Raw genomic sequence first — 21269 nt, 5'->3', positions numbered from 1 at the left:
GTGTACATTACGGCAGAACACAGGGAAAGTAGAACAAGTCTTCCTTTGCTGAGAGGTGTGGTGGGAAGATTTGGGCTTTGGAGTCAGCCAGACTTGGGTTTGAATCCCAGCTATCCCACTAGGACTTTCACTATTCAACAAGTATTTCCTTTTTTATTTACTGTGTGCCAGTGATAGCACTGGGTATACAGTGGTGAAAAACAGATATCACCTCTGCCTTCATGGAGTTTATGGGAATGCAGATATTAAACAAATAAATGCTTAACTACAAGTTATATGTCCTCGGGAGACAAAGAACAGGTTGTTACGAGAGAGTATAACCAAAGCTTCCCTCTAAATGAAGGCCAGAGGCAGCCTTGGAATCTCTGAGAGACTTTCTACTTTCATTTCATTTTCCTTCCTTTCTTGATTTATTAAGGAAACAGGTCTTAGGTGCCTACTGCATATACAGCACTTTCTCGAGTGCTTTGGAGAATAACAAAGAAATAGAAGATAATGCAAGTTGGAGAGACAAAATAGAACTGTACTTTGAACAACTAGAGAATTAAAACAAGTGCGTGTCCTCAGATTATCCGTGAGGCTCCCTATGTGCCTCAGTTATTTTATCCATAACATGGGGATATTTGTCTTGCCCAATCACATGTTTTTGTGAAGACCAAGTGAGATCATGAAGTGATGAGGTGCCACACAGCTCCAAGCATAGAAGGACTAGAGGCTTAGGGAAGGATTAGCGTGGCATGGGATTGCTAATCAGGCAGTGCTCTCAGGAAGACATGGACTTTGTCAGGTCTTACAGGGGACAGGTGTGGATCAGGAGAGAGGAGACTGAAGGCCAGAGCAGTGTGGGAGGGGATTAAAGAGGAAGAATTAGCCAGATATATGAAGGGCAGCCAGGAGCCCCACCTGCTGGGGTAGAGGATCCTCATCTCTTGCCTGGTCCATTGTAGTAGACTCCTTAGTTGTCTCTCTACTGCAGTCTTGCAGACCCAGCTCCACCTTCCTGCCCCCCACCCCCCATTCATCCTTATAGCCATGTGTAAAGATCTGGGTGAGAGGTTTTCTAGGAAGAGAGAGTAAACCTTGGGCTGGGAAAGAACTTTGCACATTTCGAGGAACTGAAGAGATGCCAGATTGGTCAGCAAGGATGCTAAAGAGACATCAGGGAAGGCAGAAGAAAGGTGAGCAGGGCTTAGGTCATGGAACCTTATCAGCCTTGATAAGGAGTTTGGGAAGTGACCGGGCTCCTCAGTCAACTCTGCCCAGCAGAGTGATCGTGCCTTCTGCTCTTTCAGGTTTGACTGGTGTTCAACCCTCCTTCCTACACCCTCCTCAGGCCAGAAAGGGCAGTGCCTCTGCTAGGCTGGCCCCAGTGTTTAGTGTGCCTGTCCATGGTCTGAGCCTATAATTTGGTGGGTTGGCTGGTTACAAAAATAAAAAGTGTGACCTATAACTAAAGCTGAGTGGATTCAGTAAAGAGGGAGCTTTTAATTTGCAGGGGTCCTGGGCTGTATTTAACTGGAGGAGAAATGTGTCTCCTCCCTAAGCGCTGCTGCATTTTCTCCCTTGAATACCTGCTCTGCAGTGAGTTAGGGTTTTTGGGCCTGGGGGTGAGCTTTAGGGAGATATTTCGAAGGGAATTTAGGGTCCAACAGCAGGTTTGATGGTGCTTCCTGGGAGGTTGGCATTATTCAGTCTTGCCTCTCATATAACCCACTTGGAGGGAAGTAGAGTTTTTAAATGTTTGATTGAGTGATCACTCATTTATTCATTCAACACAAATGTATTGAGTGTTTACTGTGTATTTTAGACATTAGGGATCCCATAGTGAACAAAAGAGACAAAGGGACTTGCCCCACAGAGTTCACGTTTTTGTTGGGGACAACAATAAACACATACTCAGGTCTGTCATAGAATGTTGAGCAGGGATAAGTGCCATGAAGAAAAAGAAGGTAAAGGGGTGGCGAGTAAGAGGGGCACTATTTTAATGAAGTGGCAGTTTGAGGGGTTGAAGTACAGGAGAAAAGTGGAATAGTGAAGACAACTTTCTGTGGACTCTGGACCCCAGCTTCCAAGAGTCCCCCAGGACAGGGGCTCCCTGAGCAGGGCAGGGTTAGATCCGTGCTCAGCAAGGGGCCTGGCTGCTTCCTAGCCCAGGTGGGCCCAGTCGGAGCCTGTGGTTGCCTCTTCCCGGCTCCACTGGTCAGAACTGTCTGCAGGGCTGGGCAGGGTGCTGGTTGACTGTAAATAGATACTTGTCTTTCCAGGACTCCTCAAGCCTGGTCCTCTCAAGATTTCCTGAAGTCACCGTGTGTTCTTGGCTAGAGGAGGACTAAGAAATCTGGCCTGGGAAGCTGCAAGGAGTGCAGGGGTTCCTTCTGCCTGTGCCTGCTGCTCACCAGGCCTTTTTCAGGGGCTTTGGGGCTCAATGGATTTGGATTTGAATCCCGGCTCTGCCATTTATTAGCTCTGTGACCTTGGGCCAGTGCTGTAGCTTCCTCAAGCCTTGTTTTCTTTATCTATATAATCAGGATAGGAATACTTGACTTCTAGGGATTTGGTGAGCATTGAATAACATATATAAAGGATCCAGGACAGTGTCTGGCATAGTGGGTGCTCAATAAATTTTAAGTTGAAATATTCTAAGACCACTAACCTCTTAAAGTCAGGGGTCTGGTATTAAGGAGCCCAGTGAAAATATTCAAGAAATATGGATTATTATTGATGGGTAAGAGACTGGTTCTGTGTACCTCAAAGTTGTGAAATCACTGAATTGCACACCACATATTAGTCACCTGGCTTTCCTACTCCATGTTGGCCTTGTCATGGCCTCTGCACGGGCCTTAGGATCTCCAGGAACTAACGTGGCCCTTGGCCTATCCTTTAGCACATTTCATCTCTAGTACAGCCATGGAAGGATCGGCCTTTAAGAGTCTTCTGGACTGGGGAACTTACCAAGGCCAGAGTAGCCAGCATAGGGCTACCGAGGTCCAGACCTCTGCCCCTGGGACTGTATTGAACTCTGGGGTGGTGGTGGCCACTGTTATGTGGGTTCATTTGCAGATTGAAGGGATCACAGACTCCCCTTCAAAACCAGCCTCAGAGTGAGACCCAGACAATGTTCTAGAATTGATGGACGAAAAATAGCTAAGTGGGAAGGAGCATCTTAGTTTGAACCTTCTGTGTCCAGAGTATGCTTGGGCCCCTTACTTTGCACAGACTTCTTGCTAATGGTTGTGGTTATTTTCTTTTTACTTGCCGCTCAGCAGAATCAGCATCACACAAACACTCGTTATCCTCAGGCCCTTGGCAGTCAGGGCACTTGGTGAGTCCCTTGTAAAGTGCTCACGTCTACAGATTATTTTCTGATGTATCTGGCATGAGTTCCAGACTGACAGTGCAATAGCAACTATCAATTGCTCCCTTTGGGCTTGACTAATTACTGCTGGCATCGTATGTAAGGAATTAAGAATCTCTTATGCTTTTACGGGGCAGCAGGGCCTGGTGAGCTCCCAAAGCGTTTATCTGTCATTTCCCCAGAATACCCTTGTTAAAAGTTGTGAGCAAAACCTCAGGAATTGAAGGGTAGCCAGCCAGACAGTATTGGGTGGCATTTGGCTTCTCAGTTGATTCCCTCTAAGAATTGTAAAGAAACCATCTAGTACTTGTTGCCTACAGATGCCTGTAGGGAAATGTCAAATGGTGTCATAATGTTGTAAAAGCACTACTAGCTGCTTCTGACTGTCTTGGAGGTGAGAGGGCAGAGAGGTTATTCCAGCCTTATTCTATGGCTAGGTGAAAATTTACTCAGGACTCTGGAGGGCCTCTGGAGGCTGCGAACTGAGAATGGCGCAGGTGTCATCTTCCTCGCCTGGAGACAAGGAAGGGAGAGGGATGCAGTACTAGCCCTCAGAGACTCCCGAGTGCAGCACGGTGTTCATTCGCTCAGCAAGCACTTACTGAGCACTTAGGATTGTGTGAAGTGCCAGAGAAATAAAGATGACTGAGACAGTGTCTGCCCCTAGGAGTTCAGTCTGGAGGGGAAGACAAACACATTAAACATCTAATTGCAGTCTTCAGCTTGGGAAGCACAATGGTATAGACATGCAGGAGCATCTGGGGAGCACAGGGAGGGGCTTGGGGAATACTGCCTGTAGGAGGAAATCTCTGCTGGCTAAAGGGATAATTAGGAGTTGGAGAGAAGTGTGGAAGAGAAAGCAGGTAGAGTGGCGGCATCAGGGTGAGGCAGAGTGATGTATTCAGAGAATCCTCCCACTGCTGCGCGGGGCTCTTGGAGTGTAAGGTGTAAGGCAGACAGTGGTGGCGGGGTGGGGATGGCTCGAGTAGTAAGGAGGGCTTTGAATGCCATGCGGATGGACCATACTTCATGCTTTTTGTTGGAGAGTGTCATGGTCAGATTTTGAGATGTGAGTGGGTCATTGTGGCAGCCATGGGAAGGGAATCAGAACTGGAGGTGGGCAGCCGAGTGGGAGGCCTTCTAGTGTGGTGATGATGATGGGAGCCTGAACCAGAGCTGGTTTGCATGGTGGAGATGATAGGACAGACTCAATAAATAGTTTAAAAGATTAAATTTGGGGACTCAGTGATGGATTAGATTTGACATTGGAAAGGTAGAGATAAGGGAAAAGGGAGGAATTCAGGATGATACCCAGATTTCTAGTTTGAGATGGAAATGCATATTTGAGAGTCATTGGTGTCTACTGGTCAAATAAAATTTGGGGTCAAAACATTCTCATGCCTCTCTCTATATTCCCACAGACAGCACAGACCTTCAGGGACTGGGAGGGAAAACTCCTGAGACTTATGCAAGGTCACAAGGAGAGAAACAGTTGTTGAGAAGAGTAGTTAGCTGAGGGGGCCGAAAACAGAGATTGTGGTAGATCAAACCTCAGGTTTGCAGACGGCAGGTTTAACCTGCAGAAGTTGGGAGACAACGGGGAGGTGAGGGACTTGAGATAAGGCGGAACACGAAAAACAATTTTCTTTGCAAAATCTCATCCCAAAGTTTAGAGGAATTGTCCCAGATCACTCAGCAGAGCACCTTAGTTAGTCGGTGCCTCAATTCTGTCCCCCCAAATTCTGGTCCCAGCTTTCCTGTGAATCCTCTGGGTGGCTGTTGGTGTTTTCAGTCTTACCTTTCGGAGGGGCGTGTGTGCAACTGCTCTAACCTAGAGAATTAATAAGCGTATAAATATATTTAACCTATACTCTTCAGCTACATGTATATACTCTCTCTTTTATGCATTTTAAAGTACTGTGAAATTATATTTTATGTATGTGCTTAGAAGCTATCTTTGAGTCACCTGCAACTCTTTGGAGTAGCTCATCCAAGTTACCATTTATAGAGCCCTTCTCCTGGGCTAGGCACTATTCAAACTCCTTTTCATTCTTTCGTCCCTTCACTTAATTCTTATAGGAGGTAGAGATTGTGATTCACATTTTATAGATGAAGAAACTGAGATTCAGAGAAGGCTAGTAACTTTCCCACTGTCTCATGAAAAGTACCAGGATTCAAATCTAGGTCCTCTCTGTTCCAAAGCCCATGCTGTTATTTATAGCTCTCTGAATGTTTAAAATGCCATTCAGGTATGATGGAATTGTCACCTTGTGGTGTCCAAGAGGGGAGTTCCCTTGTCTTTTTGCTCTGCATGGTGTCCTTCTTACTCTGAGACAGAAACCTTGAACTTCAGGTGTTTGGCACACATACCTCGTTCAGCTAGTTTCACCCAGTCTTGCTGGACAGGGAGGCACCATTTAATGATCAACCAAAGCCGGTCAGACCAATACAGATGGACCTTCCCAAGTTAGAAATGGAGATTTGATTTCTTTGTAAGGAGATGGCAGGGTATGGTGGAAAAAGCCATGTCCTGGCAAAAGTTCTGTTGGAGGCCACATAGCTGGGTTTGAATCTGGGTTCTGCCACTTTCTGTATGACTTTGAGCCAGTTGGTCTCAGATTCTTAATTCTCTCACCAGTTAAGCAGGCATAATACCACTTACCTCCACTGGTTATTAGGAACAGTAAGTGAGATTTTGTGAGAAAAGTGCCTGGCATATAAGAGACGCTCAGTAATGTTTTCCTCCCCATCTGTGGCCCCAAGTGAATATGGCACCTAGGACACCAGACATTGAGAGAAGCAGACAAGATTCAGGGTCTCTCTGGGGTGGGAACTCCCAGAAGGCTACTTCCAAAGAGGTGTTTTTCTAGCTGGACAATCAAATGAGATGTAAAAAAGCTGGGGCACTCAAAGATGGGGTAGGGTGTGGGCAGTCATAACCTCTGTGTCAAGCTCTGGCCTTTAAAGTCATGAGGAGGGACAATGTTGGGAGGGTGGCTTGTGGATCAAGAGCAGACTGGGGTCTTTACGGTTCCTCCCCGAAGAGCGGAGGAGCACTGAGGCACTGAGATGCACCTCCATTTGAGAGCAATTGAAAAAGCAAGGAGAGACAAAGGACTTGTAGTGCCTCTCCCCAGCTGATATGACTGGTGACAGATGTGAGCTCATGCTGGGGCATAAAGCAGGAGTCGTGCCCCTCCCACGTGTAGTCTGGATGTAGGAAGGGATTCATTAAGTTTCATGTTTTGATAATAAGCTCCTGGATTTATGAGACGCCTAGAAAGCCCAAGCCAGGCCCCCAGCTGGTACACTGGGTGAGATGGAGTGCTGCCCCCAGCTGGCCTCTGCCATCCACACAGGCAGCTCACAGCACCTATTAAGCTTTTTCTGTGTGTCAGACATCCTTGTCTAGGAACAGGTGTGGTCAAGGAAAAGTCCATGCCCTCACAAAGCTTACAGTCTAGTTCAGGAAGTAATACAGAATGTGAGTAGTAATATGAGAGTGCAGTAATTTTTTGTGTGAAATCTTATAATTAAAAGATCTAGCATAGTGCTTGGCCCAGAGTAGACGTTTATAGGCCATAGTTTTCCCTTTTTTGGTAAATATACAAGAGTTATCGCAAGGCAAAATAGGACTTCCAGTTGGCACAGTGTATGATGCCTAGAAGACACCAGTATTTGGTATTGAAGGAATGATTGAATATAATTGTGGATGGGAAGCAAGGGCAGGAAGCCCCACAGAAGTTCAGGGGAAGGAGTGTGCAGAGGTCTGGGTTGTTTGGAGGGGGCTTCATGAGGAACGTTGATTGTATTGATCCTGAAGGATGCATGCAATTTGAAAAGGTTCAGAGAAGGGCTAAAACAATTGGTTGTCTCAGAAGAGGCATTGTATGGGAATACAAACTCAGGGTCAGACCTGGATTCACATCTCAGCTCTATTGCGTACTGGCTGTGTGACCCTGGGCAAGTTCCACGGCCTGCCTTTCGAAGCCTTTGTTTCCTCACCTGTAAAATAGGAATGATGTTAGTCCCAACTTCATAGGGTTCTTGTGAGAATTAAATGAGATAATCGTATAAAGTTCTTCTTTTTTTAAAATATTTATTTATTTTGGGGCTGCATCAGGTCTTAGTTGTGGCATGTCGGATCTTTTGTTACGACGCGTGGGCTCTTGATGGCAGTTCAAGGGCTTCTCTCTAGTTGTGGCACGCAGCCTCATTAGTTGTGGTGTGAGGGCTCTCTAGTTGTGGCACGAGGGCTCAGTAGCCCCGCAGCATGTGGGATCTTAGTTCCCTGACCAGCGTCCCCTGCATTGCAAGATGGATTCTTAACCACTGGACCACCAGGGATGTCCCTCATACAGAGTTCTTATCAAAGTTTTGTCAATAAATGTTAGCTTTTGTCATTATTTTATCATTTTAATAGTAGTATCATTATTATCCTACTCATGCCTACCTACTTACCTTAGTTCCCTAGACCTTGTGTCATCTGGCTGTTCCCTGCCTGCTGTAATATCCTCATATATACTTTTATTCCATTATTGTAAATCAGGGACTCCCAGACTTTTTATGGCGTTTCGTGTGTCTGTGTACTTTCAATTGCTGTGTCCTTGCCTAGCATATCACCATCTTCCCCTGCTTCATTGCTTTTCCTGCCTTCCTCCTGCTTGATGTTTTAAGACTAAATCCTATAGCATTTCTTCCAGGAAGCCTTACTCGACTCCTCTATTAGGTTTTGCATCCTCGGGATCCTACGGTGCCACATGCACCTGTTTCACAGCTGTGCTGTGTGCACTCATCCCTGGTTTGCTTGTCTACCTTGCCCTCTGGATATAAACTTCCTGAATGTAAGGATCCTGTCCTATTTATTTTTATATCCCCAGCTCCTAGCTTAGTGATTGGCATGTTATTTTCCAGCTAATTGTTGAATAAGAAATCCAAACCCCACCCCCCTCAAAAAGCATAGCTAGCTTTATGTGTAACGTTTACTACCTACTTCTGACTTAAATGCTTTACATATATTAACTTTAATCATCATAGCAACCCTATGAAGTAAGTATTATTTCTACCTCCATTTTATAGATGAGGAAACTGGGGCTCATAGAGATTAAATAAGTCTCCCAAGGCCACACTAGTAAGTGGTGGAACCGAGATTCGTACCAGGGCAGTGTGGCTCCTCATTCTGTGCTTTAACCACTCTGAGATTTGTGATAGGATATTTCTTGAACACCCAAGAAAAGGTGAAGAGACATTAGCTATAAATTACAACTCCATGAACATATTTTAAAGGCGTTAGTAAATGTGTGGAGACGCTGTTAGGGGGTGAGTGTAGACCTTACCAGTCTTCGCTTATGAAAGATTTGCTAGAGAAGGTGGGATTTCACCCGTTGTGAATTGGATGAGGCGCATGGCTGGCAATTGGGAAGGAGATGATCTCTGAGGACAATGTAGAATAGAAATCTTAGGGTCAGGAAAAAGAGGAGTATATGTATGGGGAAATTCAATTTGCCCAAACTTTATTGAGCACCTACTACAGTGATAAACAAGCTGGTGATGATGGTGCCTGTGCTCAGGAGCTTGTGGGCTAGCGGGCTTTAAGATGAGTCTGGTTAGAAGATGAGTCAGGGGAGTGTCTTAGATTTATGGCGTGAACTGAAGGACAGAGTTGAAACTCAGAATGAGAAGTGGGAGTTTGCTGAGGGAGAAGCAGCATTAAGGAAAGTGACTTGGGCTGTAGCACATTAGGCAGATTATAGGAGAGGGACCAGAAATAGCAAGGACAATTGTAAGAATTTGGATAATCCCCTCCAGAAATAACCAGGGACTGAACCAGAGACTTGGTGATGGGAGAGGTAGTAGCAGGATCAATCAGTTATTTATTAAGCACCTGCTCATGATTCACAGAAGGATAAGGCATGACCCCTACCCTCCAGGAGTTCATGTTCTAATTGTAAATAAAGGAAATACACTCATGAAAAGACACTATATGACTTCATTCAGTTTGTGTTAAGATCCATGGTATCAGTGAACAGCTATTTTTTTCCTCTTTGCTTCACTCATCTGGACTTCATTTCCAAGGTCACCTCATGGTCCAGAATAGCTGCTGAAGTTCTAGCCATTACCTCTGCATTCCAACCAGCTGGACAGAGGAAGGAGAAAAGAAGGGTATACTCCCTCCCTTTAATGATACTTCTCAGAAGTTGTACACACTACTTCTACTTGCATCCTACATGGTCACATAGCCACACCTGAATGCTAGGGAAGATGAGAAATATATTAATTCTTTTAATTTTTTAAATTTATTTTTTAAGTTCAAGTATAGTTGATTTACAATGTTGTGTTAATTTCTGCTGTACAGCAAAGTGACTCAGTTATACACATATGTACATTCTTTTTTATATTATTTTCCATTATGGTTTATCCCAGGATATTGAATATAGTTCCCTGTGCTATACAGTAGGACCTTGTTGTTTATAGAAATATATTAATTCTGGGTTGCTAAGTGCTCAGCTGAACATTGGAGGTTCATTAATAAGGAAGGTGAGAGGAGGTTGGGGATAACAAGCAGGTCTCTGCCATATCATTCTTCACATATGATTATGCTTTGGAGCTCAGAAGAGGGATTGAGCTGTGTTGGGTAGTCACAGAGTTGGATTTTGAGTCAGGTAGTAATAGGTAGGGATTCAGAAGATTGGGGAAACGTCAGTTATAAGCAAATCCTATGGCAAGAGTGGCTGTTCTGAGAGAGAGTCCAGGAGAGAATGAGCTGGTCAGAGATGCTGGGGCCAACCCAGGGAGAATCTTACCTGTGAAGCTCTTTCTTATTTAAGATGCTAAGAACAGTAGACCAAGGAGTTTAGGTTTTCTTGTGTAAATGGTAAGGAGTCAGAGAAGATTTCTGAACTGAAAAGAGACATGATTTATCTTATGTGCTAGGAAATTTAGAAATTTCATCCACATGCAGGTTGGAAGTAGGGATGCCAGCTAGAAGGTTATCCCAGAAGGTCAGGAGTGAACAAGGGCCTATCCGATGGTGGCAGTGGGAATGGAAGGGAAGGGAAGGTATGGATGAGAGACCCTGGGAAGGACACGCCCTGGGTCCTAGTGGTAATGGGCTGTGGTCTGAGGAGAGAGAAGAAGATGCCTTTTGTAGGATGTTACCCCAGAAACGTTGTGTCCTCTGTGAGGTAGCGCTGCCTATTAGGTCTCTCCTGGCGGGAGGGCAGAATGTCATGAAGAGAAGGGTTGACCTTGGTTGGCTACCGGGATAATGTGAGGCTCTGCCCCAAGACTCCTTAGCTTTGGAAAGCCAGCTGCCCCCAGCAGAATAGTTTCCATTCTGCGTAACTGGGGACTGTGTGGGTCTGGCTAACCGCGAGGAGGGGCTGAGGAGCCAGCAGATAGATCAAGTTGCTGTGGCAGTGACTTTTCAAGCTGGGGCTTGGGGCCCCTAGCTAACAAAAGTCCTTCTATCCGAGGCTGTGTGCTTCTTGACTGAGTAGGCCAGAAAGGTGTCCTTAGCCAGGGCCAGGTTACCTGCCAAGGTTACCTGATGTCAGGTATGAGGCCGACAGTGTGGCAGAGGGTAGAGCTGGGGGGCTTTGCCGGCACTGGGGTCATGGCCAACTTCCCGTGCTGGCTCAGGATCCAACGCGGGAGTGTTCCAGGGTGAAGAAGAGGCCTCGGGGGGTATAGTTGTATTTGGATAAAGCCACCTCTTTGTTTGATTGTTGCTGGCCTTCTAGGACCTCTCCTTTACCCGACTTCCCTGGTGTGAGTTGCAGAGCTCAGCCTGAGACATCTGGCGAATCCATCTCTTTTTCCTCCAGGCTGCTCAGGGACTTGGCCCGTAACTGCTCAACAAGTCATTTCTGGTTATAGAGTCATCAGTGACCACAGAAGCACGTTCTCCAGACAGGGCTCTGAAAGCTGGCTTTTCCCTGGCAGCTTGTCCCCAAAGTGATAGCTTCAAGTAAACAAAACCAGAAAGCCAGACCTAAGCCATTACAGAGACTTAAGTCAAGGAGCACCCACCCATAAGTCTAGTAGGGTAGCTTAGGCCTTGAGGAAACCGTGTGTGTGGCTAGAGCTGTGTCACACCCATGAGCCCCTGTGCATGGGGCTGCAGATGGAGGGAGGTGAGGAGGGAGGGGCAGCTGTACCATTGAGGCTATGGGGTTTGGTAGCACCAGGGCAGGAAGCCTCGAGTCCAGGGAGGTGACTGCTGCTGTCCACCCCTTCCTATTCTTGAAGTGTTCATCCCACTCCATCACGGGGAGGGCTACCTCTTCCTCCAGCCAAGTGTCATGAACTGTTCTTGTGATTTCCTTTCTGCTGCAGGATATAGTTCTTCTCCCAGAGCCTTTCCCAGTTGGCTCAGGCTCATTCCAGACTCTGTCTCAAGTTATCTTCTCCAAACCTGAGCTCTGAAAAGAAGGATGGGAGGGAGGCAGGCAAGGAGAGCCATCCTGAGCTTCGTCTCCCAGGTTGGCAGCAAAGCCAGGCTTGGGCTCGGTCTGTGGGAGCTGCAGTGAGACCTGGCCACCGACCTGGTCTGCTTCCTACCCTGCATTACTCCCGCCAGTCACGGGGCTGGGGGAAGGTGTGGGTGTTTGCAGGGACTGCTGTGCTTCCCATGTCTGGACCTTCTTAATTTTCGCTCTTGGACCTTTGACCAAATTCTCTGATTTTTTTGGTTTCCTTTTGCCAGGATTGTACTTCTGGGGGGCAGTTAGGAGGAGCTGTGCTGAAACAACGAGATAAACAAACAGTGACGCAGAGGCGGCAGCAGCGTAAGCAACAGGCTGGGCCTGCCGTCTGGGCCGTCTGGGTGGAGGAGGACTCCCGCCCTGCACACTGGCCAGCTGGCTTGTGTTAAAGCGTTGGCTGAAAATAACTCTCATTGTCTGGGAGCTGCTACTGCGCAGGGCTGGCAGGTCTGGCTGTGGCCGCCAAGGGGGCCGAGGCAGCAGGGGCCGGTACCTCCCTCCTCCTTGGGCTCTTGCCCTTTGGGAGCAGTGCCCAGCTGGCCACAGCTGCGTCTACTGCCCACCAGGAGAGACACGTGGAGAGTAGGCCGGGCCACTCCTAACACTCTGTCCTTTTGGTGGCTGGGCATGGCCCTTTGTGCCCAGTGTTGCCTGTTTCGCCATTGACTTGGGGGCATGAGATGTGAGGGGATCCTGGCAGGAACACAGGGCGGGAACGCAGGGCTCCAGCTGCTCCTACAGCAGTCTCCTGGACTCCCAAACCTGGGACCTCACTGCATTCTCCTCTGCCATCTGTATAATGGGCTGATCTGTGGATGCCCGAGAGGCTTTGCTGGCTGCTGTGACCCGGAGCTGGGGCTCAGCAGCATGTAGTGCCCGGGACAGTGCCTCATTTCATCTCTGGGGAAGTTCTAGACTCAGCTTCTCAGGGCTCCCCACCCCTGTGGGCTGAGCCTGGCGGCTGGGGCTGCCACACTGGGGAGAAGTGGCCAGCCGTAGGGGACTTGGTGGGGAGGAGGTTCTGAGAGGGAAGACATCAAGAAAACCACCAGCTCGCATTCTGTATTTGCTCAAAATAGACAGCCCTCGCCTGCCTTCCCTCAAGCCTCCAGAATCCCCTTCACAGGAAAGTTTCAGACATCTCTCTCCCTCTCCTCAGAGGACCTGTGCCATTTTTGTCTCTGTTCCTGAGATTTATCGTGATTGACTGGGACCAATAGAAGCAGCTGGGAATTTTGGGTGGTTCCTATTTCTGTTTGTTGGGTTTTCCCCAGGCCTGGCCCAAGGAGACTGACAGAGGCAGGGGTGAGTCGCAGCACAGGAGACACAGCTTTGAAGGAAACTCCAACCCTACCGGCATTTCCCTTCCCCTGCAGTGGGAAGGAAACGAGGAGGGGCTAACTGACCTGGGGTGCAGAGCAGGAAAGGGAAAGGAACCTCTGCGACTAGAGCCACCTCCCTCCTCCTCTGCTTCTCTGGGGCCAACAGGAGTCCGGTGGGGAGTAAGGAAGCCTCGCTTGGGGGGACTGGGCCCTTTTGCTCCCGCAGAGCCCAGGAAGGGGTTGGCCCCTGAGCAGGGCACTCTGCCTGGCCGCAAACTGGCAGTAAACCAGAGCGGCCTTGCCGGAGAAGCATCAGATCCACCCCTTTCTGCTTCTTCCTGTTGTAGGTTTTTATTATTAGACTTCTGGCTGGTTCCCTCTGATTTAGGAATTAGTCCCAGAGTTGCTTTCAGTCTGAGTTCCTCTTCCCCCTCTCTTCCCATCTCCCTGGGGTCTCCCTTTCCCTCCCCAAGGATGGTGGTATTTCATTTCCTCCTAGGCTTCGAGGAAACCAGAGAGGGATCAAAGGAGGGGTAAGGGATTGCTCTGTCCCCAGAGTGTGGAGAAGCAGTGCTGAAGGAGGAGGGACAGAGGCAGAGATAGAGGGACAATCCAGGAGCCAGAGGGCAGGTCCTTGGGATGTCAGAACGTTACTCAGTGTTTCTAGGAAGAGCGGGCAGGGAACTGTGTGTTCCAGACACATACGGGCCCAAAGTATTTATCATTTAATCCTCATAAAACCCTGTGAAGTCGTGAGATTATCTCCATTTTATGGGTGAGCTCACTGAGGTTCTGTGACTCTGAAGAGCCTGAAGTTGATCGTGGGCTGTCTGATTCCACCTTCAGTGCCCCCTGCTCCGAGACAGCTGAACCTCCTTTATGTTCAGCAAGGATCTCAGTGAGGAGTTAGCAAGAACTCAGCCCAACTTCTGCCTCAAGAGAGCCTGAGGTCTCTGCGGAACCACGGCAGGAAAATGTCAAGGAAACAAACCTCTGACCGAGACCAGAAGGAATCATGTCAGATTTGCTCCCTGGCTGTCCCCGGAACTCAGGAAGCTGCCCTTCCTCAGGACGTTGAGCCCTGCTGACCTCACGCACGTTTTCTGGTGGAGGCAGAAGCCCCGATTCCCTAGTCGGGCAGGGGGAGAACTGCCAGGCCCTGGTCCTGCCCCCTAGCCAGTGGCTCCCACCCCCCAGTCAGTGATGGGCTTCTTGTGAGTGTTGCAGGCTGGGGAATTCCCCCACCCACCTCCTTCCCCATCACACTTTAGCCCCAAAGGAGCAGAGAAGACCGCCGCCATCACTGTCCAGAAAGTGCCACCCAGAACTCTGGACTGGAGGATGTGGGCCTGTGGTTGGAGCTGATTCATGCGTCTGCCACCCATTTCCATACACTGATGTCCCTCTCTCCTGGGCATCTAAATTTTGGCCAGGTCCCTGGGGTTCCTCCTCCATGCTCTTAGGCTAGGGTTCCCAAAGGTGGTGACTCTGCTTCGGCTTTGAAGCCCTGGGGGGACGTTTTCTCACCAGTTCACCTGGTGGGGAAGTCTGAGGCCACAGCAGCTGACAGTGGGTGGCTGAGGGAGGAGGTTGGTGTAGATGGGATGTGATGTCTGTCACAGTAGCGACAAGCTCCCACCCCCGGCCCGGTCGTGTTCTTCCAAGGGAGACAACTGTTTTCTACCTTCACGGCACAGACTTGGGAGAAAGGAGCAGATGACAGTGAAGTCATCTCAGGACGCACACAGAGCCAGAACCAGGCCTGGTCTCACTTGGGCTCAGCTGGCAGCAGCCTGGCCCTGGTTAGGTGGGAGAACTTGCTCTGGGCCACCTTTGATCTTTGGGTCCCTATTCTGTTATGGCCTCGTGCTCCTGTCCTGTTATCCACAGAGACATGCTGAGATTGGCCCTTAGCAAAGTAATTCCAGAGAGAAACATCTGGGGTTGTATTTGCCCGTCCGGCCATCCCTGCTACATCGGCAGTGGGGAGGATTCGGTTAGCCCCTCTTGCCTGCGGAAGCTCAGGCAGGTTAATAGGGCAGCAGAAACCATGGGGAGAGGTGTGAAGTGGTGGTCTCTTCCCCTTCTTTTCTTCTCTTGACCTCTTTTGTATTCCTGAGTTCTTCTACTTCTAAACACTGAGCAGAGATCCCAACGCTACTTCTTTTTTGAACCATAGTGACCCTGTTTCTAGCAAGGAGCTGGGCCCAGAGCTCAGAACCGGGACATCTTAACCATAGGTTTACCATCAACTTACTCTCCACTCAGTGCCTGTCACAGGGTTAGACATTATTGGGGGTTGGAGATCGTATGAATAGATACAGTCCTTTAGGAGCTAGATGAGCATACAACTGCCTTAATCGTATGTATGTAAATAAATGCATAATAAATAGATACATGTAACAGAAATAAATGGTGTTTAAGGATTTTCTTTTAGTTTCTTAGAAAATGGAGGCCTCACTCCCAGGATACTCCTGATGCTTTTGGAATGATGCAGGGCCTGTGTGACTCCTTGGGATCCCGGGCACACACGATTCATGTTCCCAGGGATGAGGATGTCAAGGAGTGGGTAGAGGTAAACCAAGTGGTCATGCTTCGTTTACCTGGGAGTTGAGAGCTGAACTTGGAGCAGTAGGTAAAGGAGAGAAAGATGAGAGGAAGGCCTTCCAGGCGGCCTGAGTATGCTAGGGGAAGAGGCCAGATTTGTGGGTAGTCACGTGGGTCATGAGACAGCTCTGATACTTCAGGTAGGAGATCATATCTGATTCAGGAGTTGGGGGTGGGGTGCAGGTGAGCGATCTGCCTTTGGAGGCAAGGGCTGTGACTGCCACCAAGGCAGCCGCCGGACTGGCTAGAGGAGGGCCTTGGCTGGACAGGGGTAAAAAGGGAGGGAAAGGTAGGGCTGCTGGTCTGGGTGGAGCTCACCCATGGATGCCTTGGCTTTTACTCATTTACACTTGTATTCATTTATTCACTCAGCAAACAGTAGTGAACAAAATAAAATGACTCCTGGTCTGTCCTGTACTCTAGGTTAGAGTGTCTCAACGAGGGGTTGGGACACTTTACTGTGTCTTAAATAATTGGGAGCTGTGTCATAAGTAATTGATACTAATAATTAAAGCCCTGAAATTTTGTAAATTATTTCCTTAAAAATTTGAGCAGTTACCTTTATGTTAATGTTATGCTCATTCACTTGTATCCTGATATGAGGGAAAGGGGTAGACTTGTGACATCTGCACAGGCTGTGGGTGGCTCAGGATTCACCCATGGGCACACGTGGTGCAGGAAGCCCGCTCAGCTCTCAGACCGTGGGGGGAAATCGATTGAAGGTTGCCACTTTAGACTGGTAGCTTTCAAACTTTTTTGCCCGGTCCCATGTTAAGAAACACATTTTACAGCGTGATCTGTGTGTGTGTGTGTGTGTGTGTGTGTGTGTGTGTGTGTATACATAACATAAAAAGAAACAAAACTTCATGAAACTTTTATTTATCTATTTTTGGCTGTGTTGGGTCTTCGTTGCTGCACGTGGGACTTTTCTCTAGTTGCGGTGAGCGGGGGCTACTCTTTGTTGCAGTGCGTGGGCTTCTCATTGTGGTGGCTTCTCTTGGAGCATGGCACGCGAGCTTCAGTAGTTGCAGCACTCGGGCTCAGTAGTTGCAGTACGCAGGCCCTAGAGCGCGCAGGCTTCAGTAGTTGTGGCTCGCAGGCTCAGTAGTTGTGGCTCACAGGCTCTACAGCACAGGCTCAGTAGTTGTGGTGCATGAGCTTAGTTGCTCCGTGGCATGTGGGATCTTTCTGGACTGGGGATCGAACCTGCGTCCCCTCCACTGCCAGGTGGATTCTTAACCACTCGCCACCAGGGAAGTCTGTGAAACATTATTTATACTTCCTACTTGCAATGAATTCTGGTATCTTCAATCCTATTCTATTTTAATCTGTTCATTTTCTTTTTTAAAATTTAATTTTATTTAGAAAAAATTTTTATTGGAGTATAGTTGATTTACAATGTCGTGTTAGTTTCAGGTGTACAGCAAAGTGAATCAGTTATAAATACACATATATCCACTCTTTTTTTTTTTTAATTCTTTTCCCATATAGGCCATTACAGAGTATTGAGTAGAGTTCCCTGTGCTATACAGCCAATTCTTACTAGTTATCTATTTTATGTATAGTAGTGTGTATATGTCAGTCCCAATCTCCCAGTTTATCCCTCCACCCCCACCCCCTGATAACAAATCTGTTCATTTTCATTTAAAATAAAGTTACTCTTGACTGACTAAATTGATTCCACAACCTGTGGTTTGGAAAACATTGTTCAACCAAGCTTAAGCAAATATGAAGGGGAAGCAGGAGGATGGTCATGCCTCTCTGAGCCTTCCTTATGAGCCACAGAGTGTCAGGGTGAAGCCTGAGGGACCAGGCCTAAGGGAAGCCTATCAGCCCTGTTGACTCAGGTTCTCTCCTCAGAGCTCCATGAACCTGCCTCCTGACAAAGCCCGGCTCCTGCGGCAGTATGACAACGAGAAGAAGTGGGATCTGATCTGTGACCAGGTACGGGGTTTGCAGTGGGCCCGGAAGTGGGGGGTGTGTCTTGAGCTGGACGAGGCAGCAGGACCGTGGGCATTGACTGCAGCTCTGGGGTTCCTTGAGGAACCCTGGCCTGGGCGTGGCATCAGTCCATGCTTACTTCCTGATCCAAAACGCCTCTCCTAACAGAGACAGGGCTGGTAGGCCAAGTTCCCCTCTAGCTGCCACAAAGAACTGTCTTGATTTCTTCCCAGTGAGCAGCAGCCTCAAGGAGGTTTGTGTAGGTCTGAGGTGTAGGGTCTGCTGTGGAGGAGTTTGGTGTTTTTCCCAGCAGAGCTTGTTTCTGCCTTTCCCCAGGGTGAGGGCTGTCCCTGGCTGGGAAATTCAAAGCACCATTTTTCTCTCACTCTGCTCCAGACCTGGCAAATAGCATGATTTTCCCCGTTATTTACAGGCCTCTAGGAATGAGAAGCCCCAGTCCTCTAGTCTCCTGTTCCCAAATCTCAGAACATGAGGATTGGAAGCTCTCCCTACACGAAAGTGTTTATAGACAGAAGAGAAAATAGAGATTATCACTTAGCTCAGAATCAAGAAGTAATGCCTGCGGCCTTGCTCTTTCCCCTGCCCACATTTGAAGATCACAAGTCATGAGTTTCTGAACTCAGATAGGCCTGTCTGCACTGCTGGGAGAGTTGGCTTTTAGTTCCTTACCTCTTGGGAGGTATGGAGGCACCTGGCCCAGAGTGTAGGCATTCTGTTTACCCAGCACTTTCTGATGGAGTTTTGTCATAAACATAATTTTTTTCAAGCCCTGAACAAAATCACAAAAATCACAATAGCTAACATTTACTGAGTACTTATTATGGACCAAGCACTTATATATATATATATATATATATATATATATATATATATATATATATATATTTAATCCTCACAAAAACCCTCTGAGGAAGGCACTGTTACATTTTATAGAAGCAGAACCTGAGGCTCAGTAACTTGCCTTTCACTGGTAGGTGATAGAGCCAGGGCTCAGGCTGCCAACTCCGTCTGTGCTAACTATTGTGCTCCTCTGCTTCCCAAGTCATGCTGCTTGACCTAAGGTAGAATCATGCTTCAGAGAACCTAGTCCAGGTCGCTTCTTATCCAGGGAAGGCCAATTTCCTTGAATTCTGCATTAAGAGGAGTTGAGCACCTACCTGGGGTTTGGAGAACAGTAGCCCTTTGGTACTGAGTGTCTTTAATTGATAATCTCTCAGTCTTTTCTAGGTCACATAATGTCAGCTCTTTCTTAAACCTTTCCTTTTTTTCTTTCATTTGTTTTTAGGTTCTGTTTCCTAACATTATATCATTCTCCTGGACCCTCTCCATCCCCTAACTCTTCAGATATCTCCGTTGTGGAGGCCCTTACAGGACCAGAATGCTTAAAAGTTTTCCCTTGGGTCAGATGAGGGGGTTGGGCCACAATGGGGAGCCTGTGCCCTGTGTGGAAGGGGACGGAGCAGTGATCTTGCTGAAAGCAGCCTGCAGCATTTGGGGTTGCTTGGATTGTGGGGGCCTGGGACCTGGGCAAGGAGCAGAAAGTGTGTTTGCACTCCTAAGCTGTGTTAACACAGCAAAACCAGTCCAGTCCCAAGTCTGGGCTCAGGGCTCAGAAAATTGGCTTCTACAAGGCCTAGCTTCCCTCCCTTTCGCCTTCTTAACCACTGTCCATTAGCTGGCTAGGAAGTGAACAACATTTCCCAATCATGTCTTTATTTTGGATGCTGTTTAGAGCTATGTAATCCCCGCATCTTCTTAGGAAGCAGCAGGCTCTTAAAATAATTTTTAGTGTAGAAAAATATTTGAGGCTCAGGGAGTACTAACTGAAGGAGGAGAAGATGACAACAGATGAGAAGTAGCTGAGGATAAGTCAAGAAGGGGAACCTATGGTTTGGATGATGTTAAGGGCCAGCTGATAACTTTAGGAGTCCCCTCACATCAAACACTGTGAGTGCCCTACTTCCTCAGCACTCCCCTCAGAACCTTGGGTGGCTGTGTACACACACGTGTTTCCCTTACAGGAACGATTCCAGGTGAAGAATCCTCCCCACACTTACATCCAGAAACTCCAGAGCTTCTTGGACCCCAGCGTAACTCGGAAGGTGAAGTGCGAGGCAGGGAGTCCCCGTTTTGCTGCCCTTTACAGTCCTGTGGGGCAAACCGTTTGACTTGGGTTGGGACTGCTTCTGAGCAATGGGAGTTGGGTTTCTGTGTTCTGAGGCCATGGCCCTGGAGTGGCTGGCTAGTAACAGAGGGAAAGACTATAACTGCCTTCTTGTATGCCTTCCCTTTCCTTTTCTACCCCTTTTGCTTGTATTGTAAAGTTGGCTTGGGGACCTCCATCAGTGACAGAAAATTCCATGTTTACAGAAGTTCAGGAGAAGAGTGCAGGAGTCAACCAAAGTACTGAGAGAGCTGGAGATCTCACTTCGTACCAACCACATTGGGTGAGTCCGATGTGACCATCAGAGCCTTTTCACCTGGCCTCTTAGGACCTGGTTTCATCTCCCTGCCACAGGGCAGATTTGCCTCTTGAATGGCTTTTATTTCCCCAGAGAGCTTCAGACGGTTCCTTTTCTGGCTTTTCTCCCCCTCAGCTCTGCCAGCTGCTGACTGGATGCTGCTGGCAAGCCTGGGGCCTCTCCTGGGGTCCTCAGCCTGTGGCTTTGAGTGGAAGACATTCCCACAGCAGCTGAGACTGGAGTCTGCCTGTGGCCTGGGGCTGGGCCAAGGGAGGCCCAGAGAAGGCTGGGGATGGAGGAGTGTGTTGCATTGGGTAGCTGAGACCTACCTAGTTCATGGACTGTTTGGTGCCCAGAAGATTATTTGCTTGATTATAAGACAATTTTAGTTCATGAGCAGAAGCAGCTTCCTGAAGTACCAGGAAAGATCTAAGGCAGTGGGGGCCAGGAGCTGAACATCTTCCGTATTCACTGACCAGGGTACTGCCAACCCATTGACGGGGCCCCTAGAAACTACATGCGTCTTTTTTGCCAGAGAAGTGGGGAACCAGGACCTGCTGAACAGACAGAGGGCTAATGCGTGAGATACAGTGAAAGACGGCTATGGTCTCAGTTTTATAAAACCGTAACCAGCCAGAGTAAATATAGTGAAAGTGAGAGAGAGAGAGAGAGAGAGAGAGAGAGAGAGAGAGAGAGAGAGAGAGAGTGTGTGTGTGTGTGTGTGTGTGTGTGTGTGTGTGTGTGTGTGTGTGTATGTATGTATATGTATACACAAAGGACAGTGAGGGACACCTGATGGAGAACTGCAGGCAGGGCTACAGGCCTGACCGAGGGGCCTGGCATGAACATTGAGAGCTTACACAAGTGAGAAGTCGAGCCTGGGTTCGGGGTGGAGGTTTCTGGGCAGGTTCCAGCCCCGGGGTCCTGGGCTTCCTGAGAGCAGGGGTAGAAAGAGCCAAATGACATCATATGCCTTCCCCTCCTGTCCCCTCCCCAGGCTGAGGCTGCCTGGGGTTCTTATGGAGGCTACCTGTGTGCAGCCAGCTGCCTCAGCAACAGTGGTAGGGGAAATGGC

General features: G+C 48.2%; 1 protein-coding gene across 5 annotated transcripts in view; it reads left to right on the top strand.

The window, feature by feature from the left end:
* The window catches only part of FMNL3 (formin like 3), a 55282-nt gene that overhangs the window by 15806 nt on the left and 18207 nt on the right, over window positions 1-21269 (top strand). For all 5 annotated transcript variants that reach the window (XM_004274356.4, XM_033436360.2, XM_033436359.2 and 2 more), the window contains exons 2-4: window positions 17631-17714; window positions 19754-19834; window positions 20103-20179. In XM_004274356.4, coding sequence (XP_004274404.1) covers window positions 17631-17714; window positions 19754-19834; window positions 20103-20179 — 242 coding nt within the window. The remainder of the gene's footprint in view (window positions 1-17630; window positions 17715-19753; window positions 19835-20102; window positions 20180-21269) is intronic.

This window comes from Orcinus orca, chromosome 11, assembly GCF_937001465.1.
Source record: "Orcinus orca chromosome 11, mOrcOrc1.1, whole genome shotgun sequence".
Taxonomy (NCBI): domain Eukaryota; kingdom Metazoa; phylum Chordata; class Mammalia; order Artiodactyla; family Delphinidae; genus Orcinus; species Orcinus orca.
Note: the sequence above shows the minus strand (reverse complement) of the source record. Positions and strands in the feature narration are given on the sequence as shown.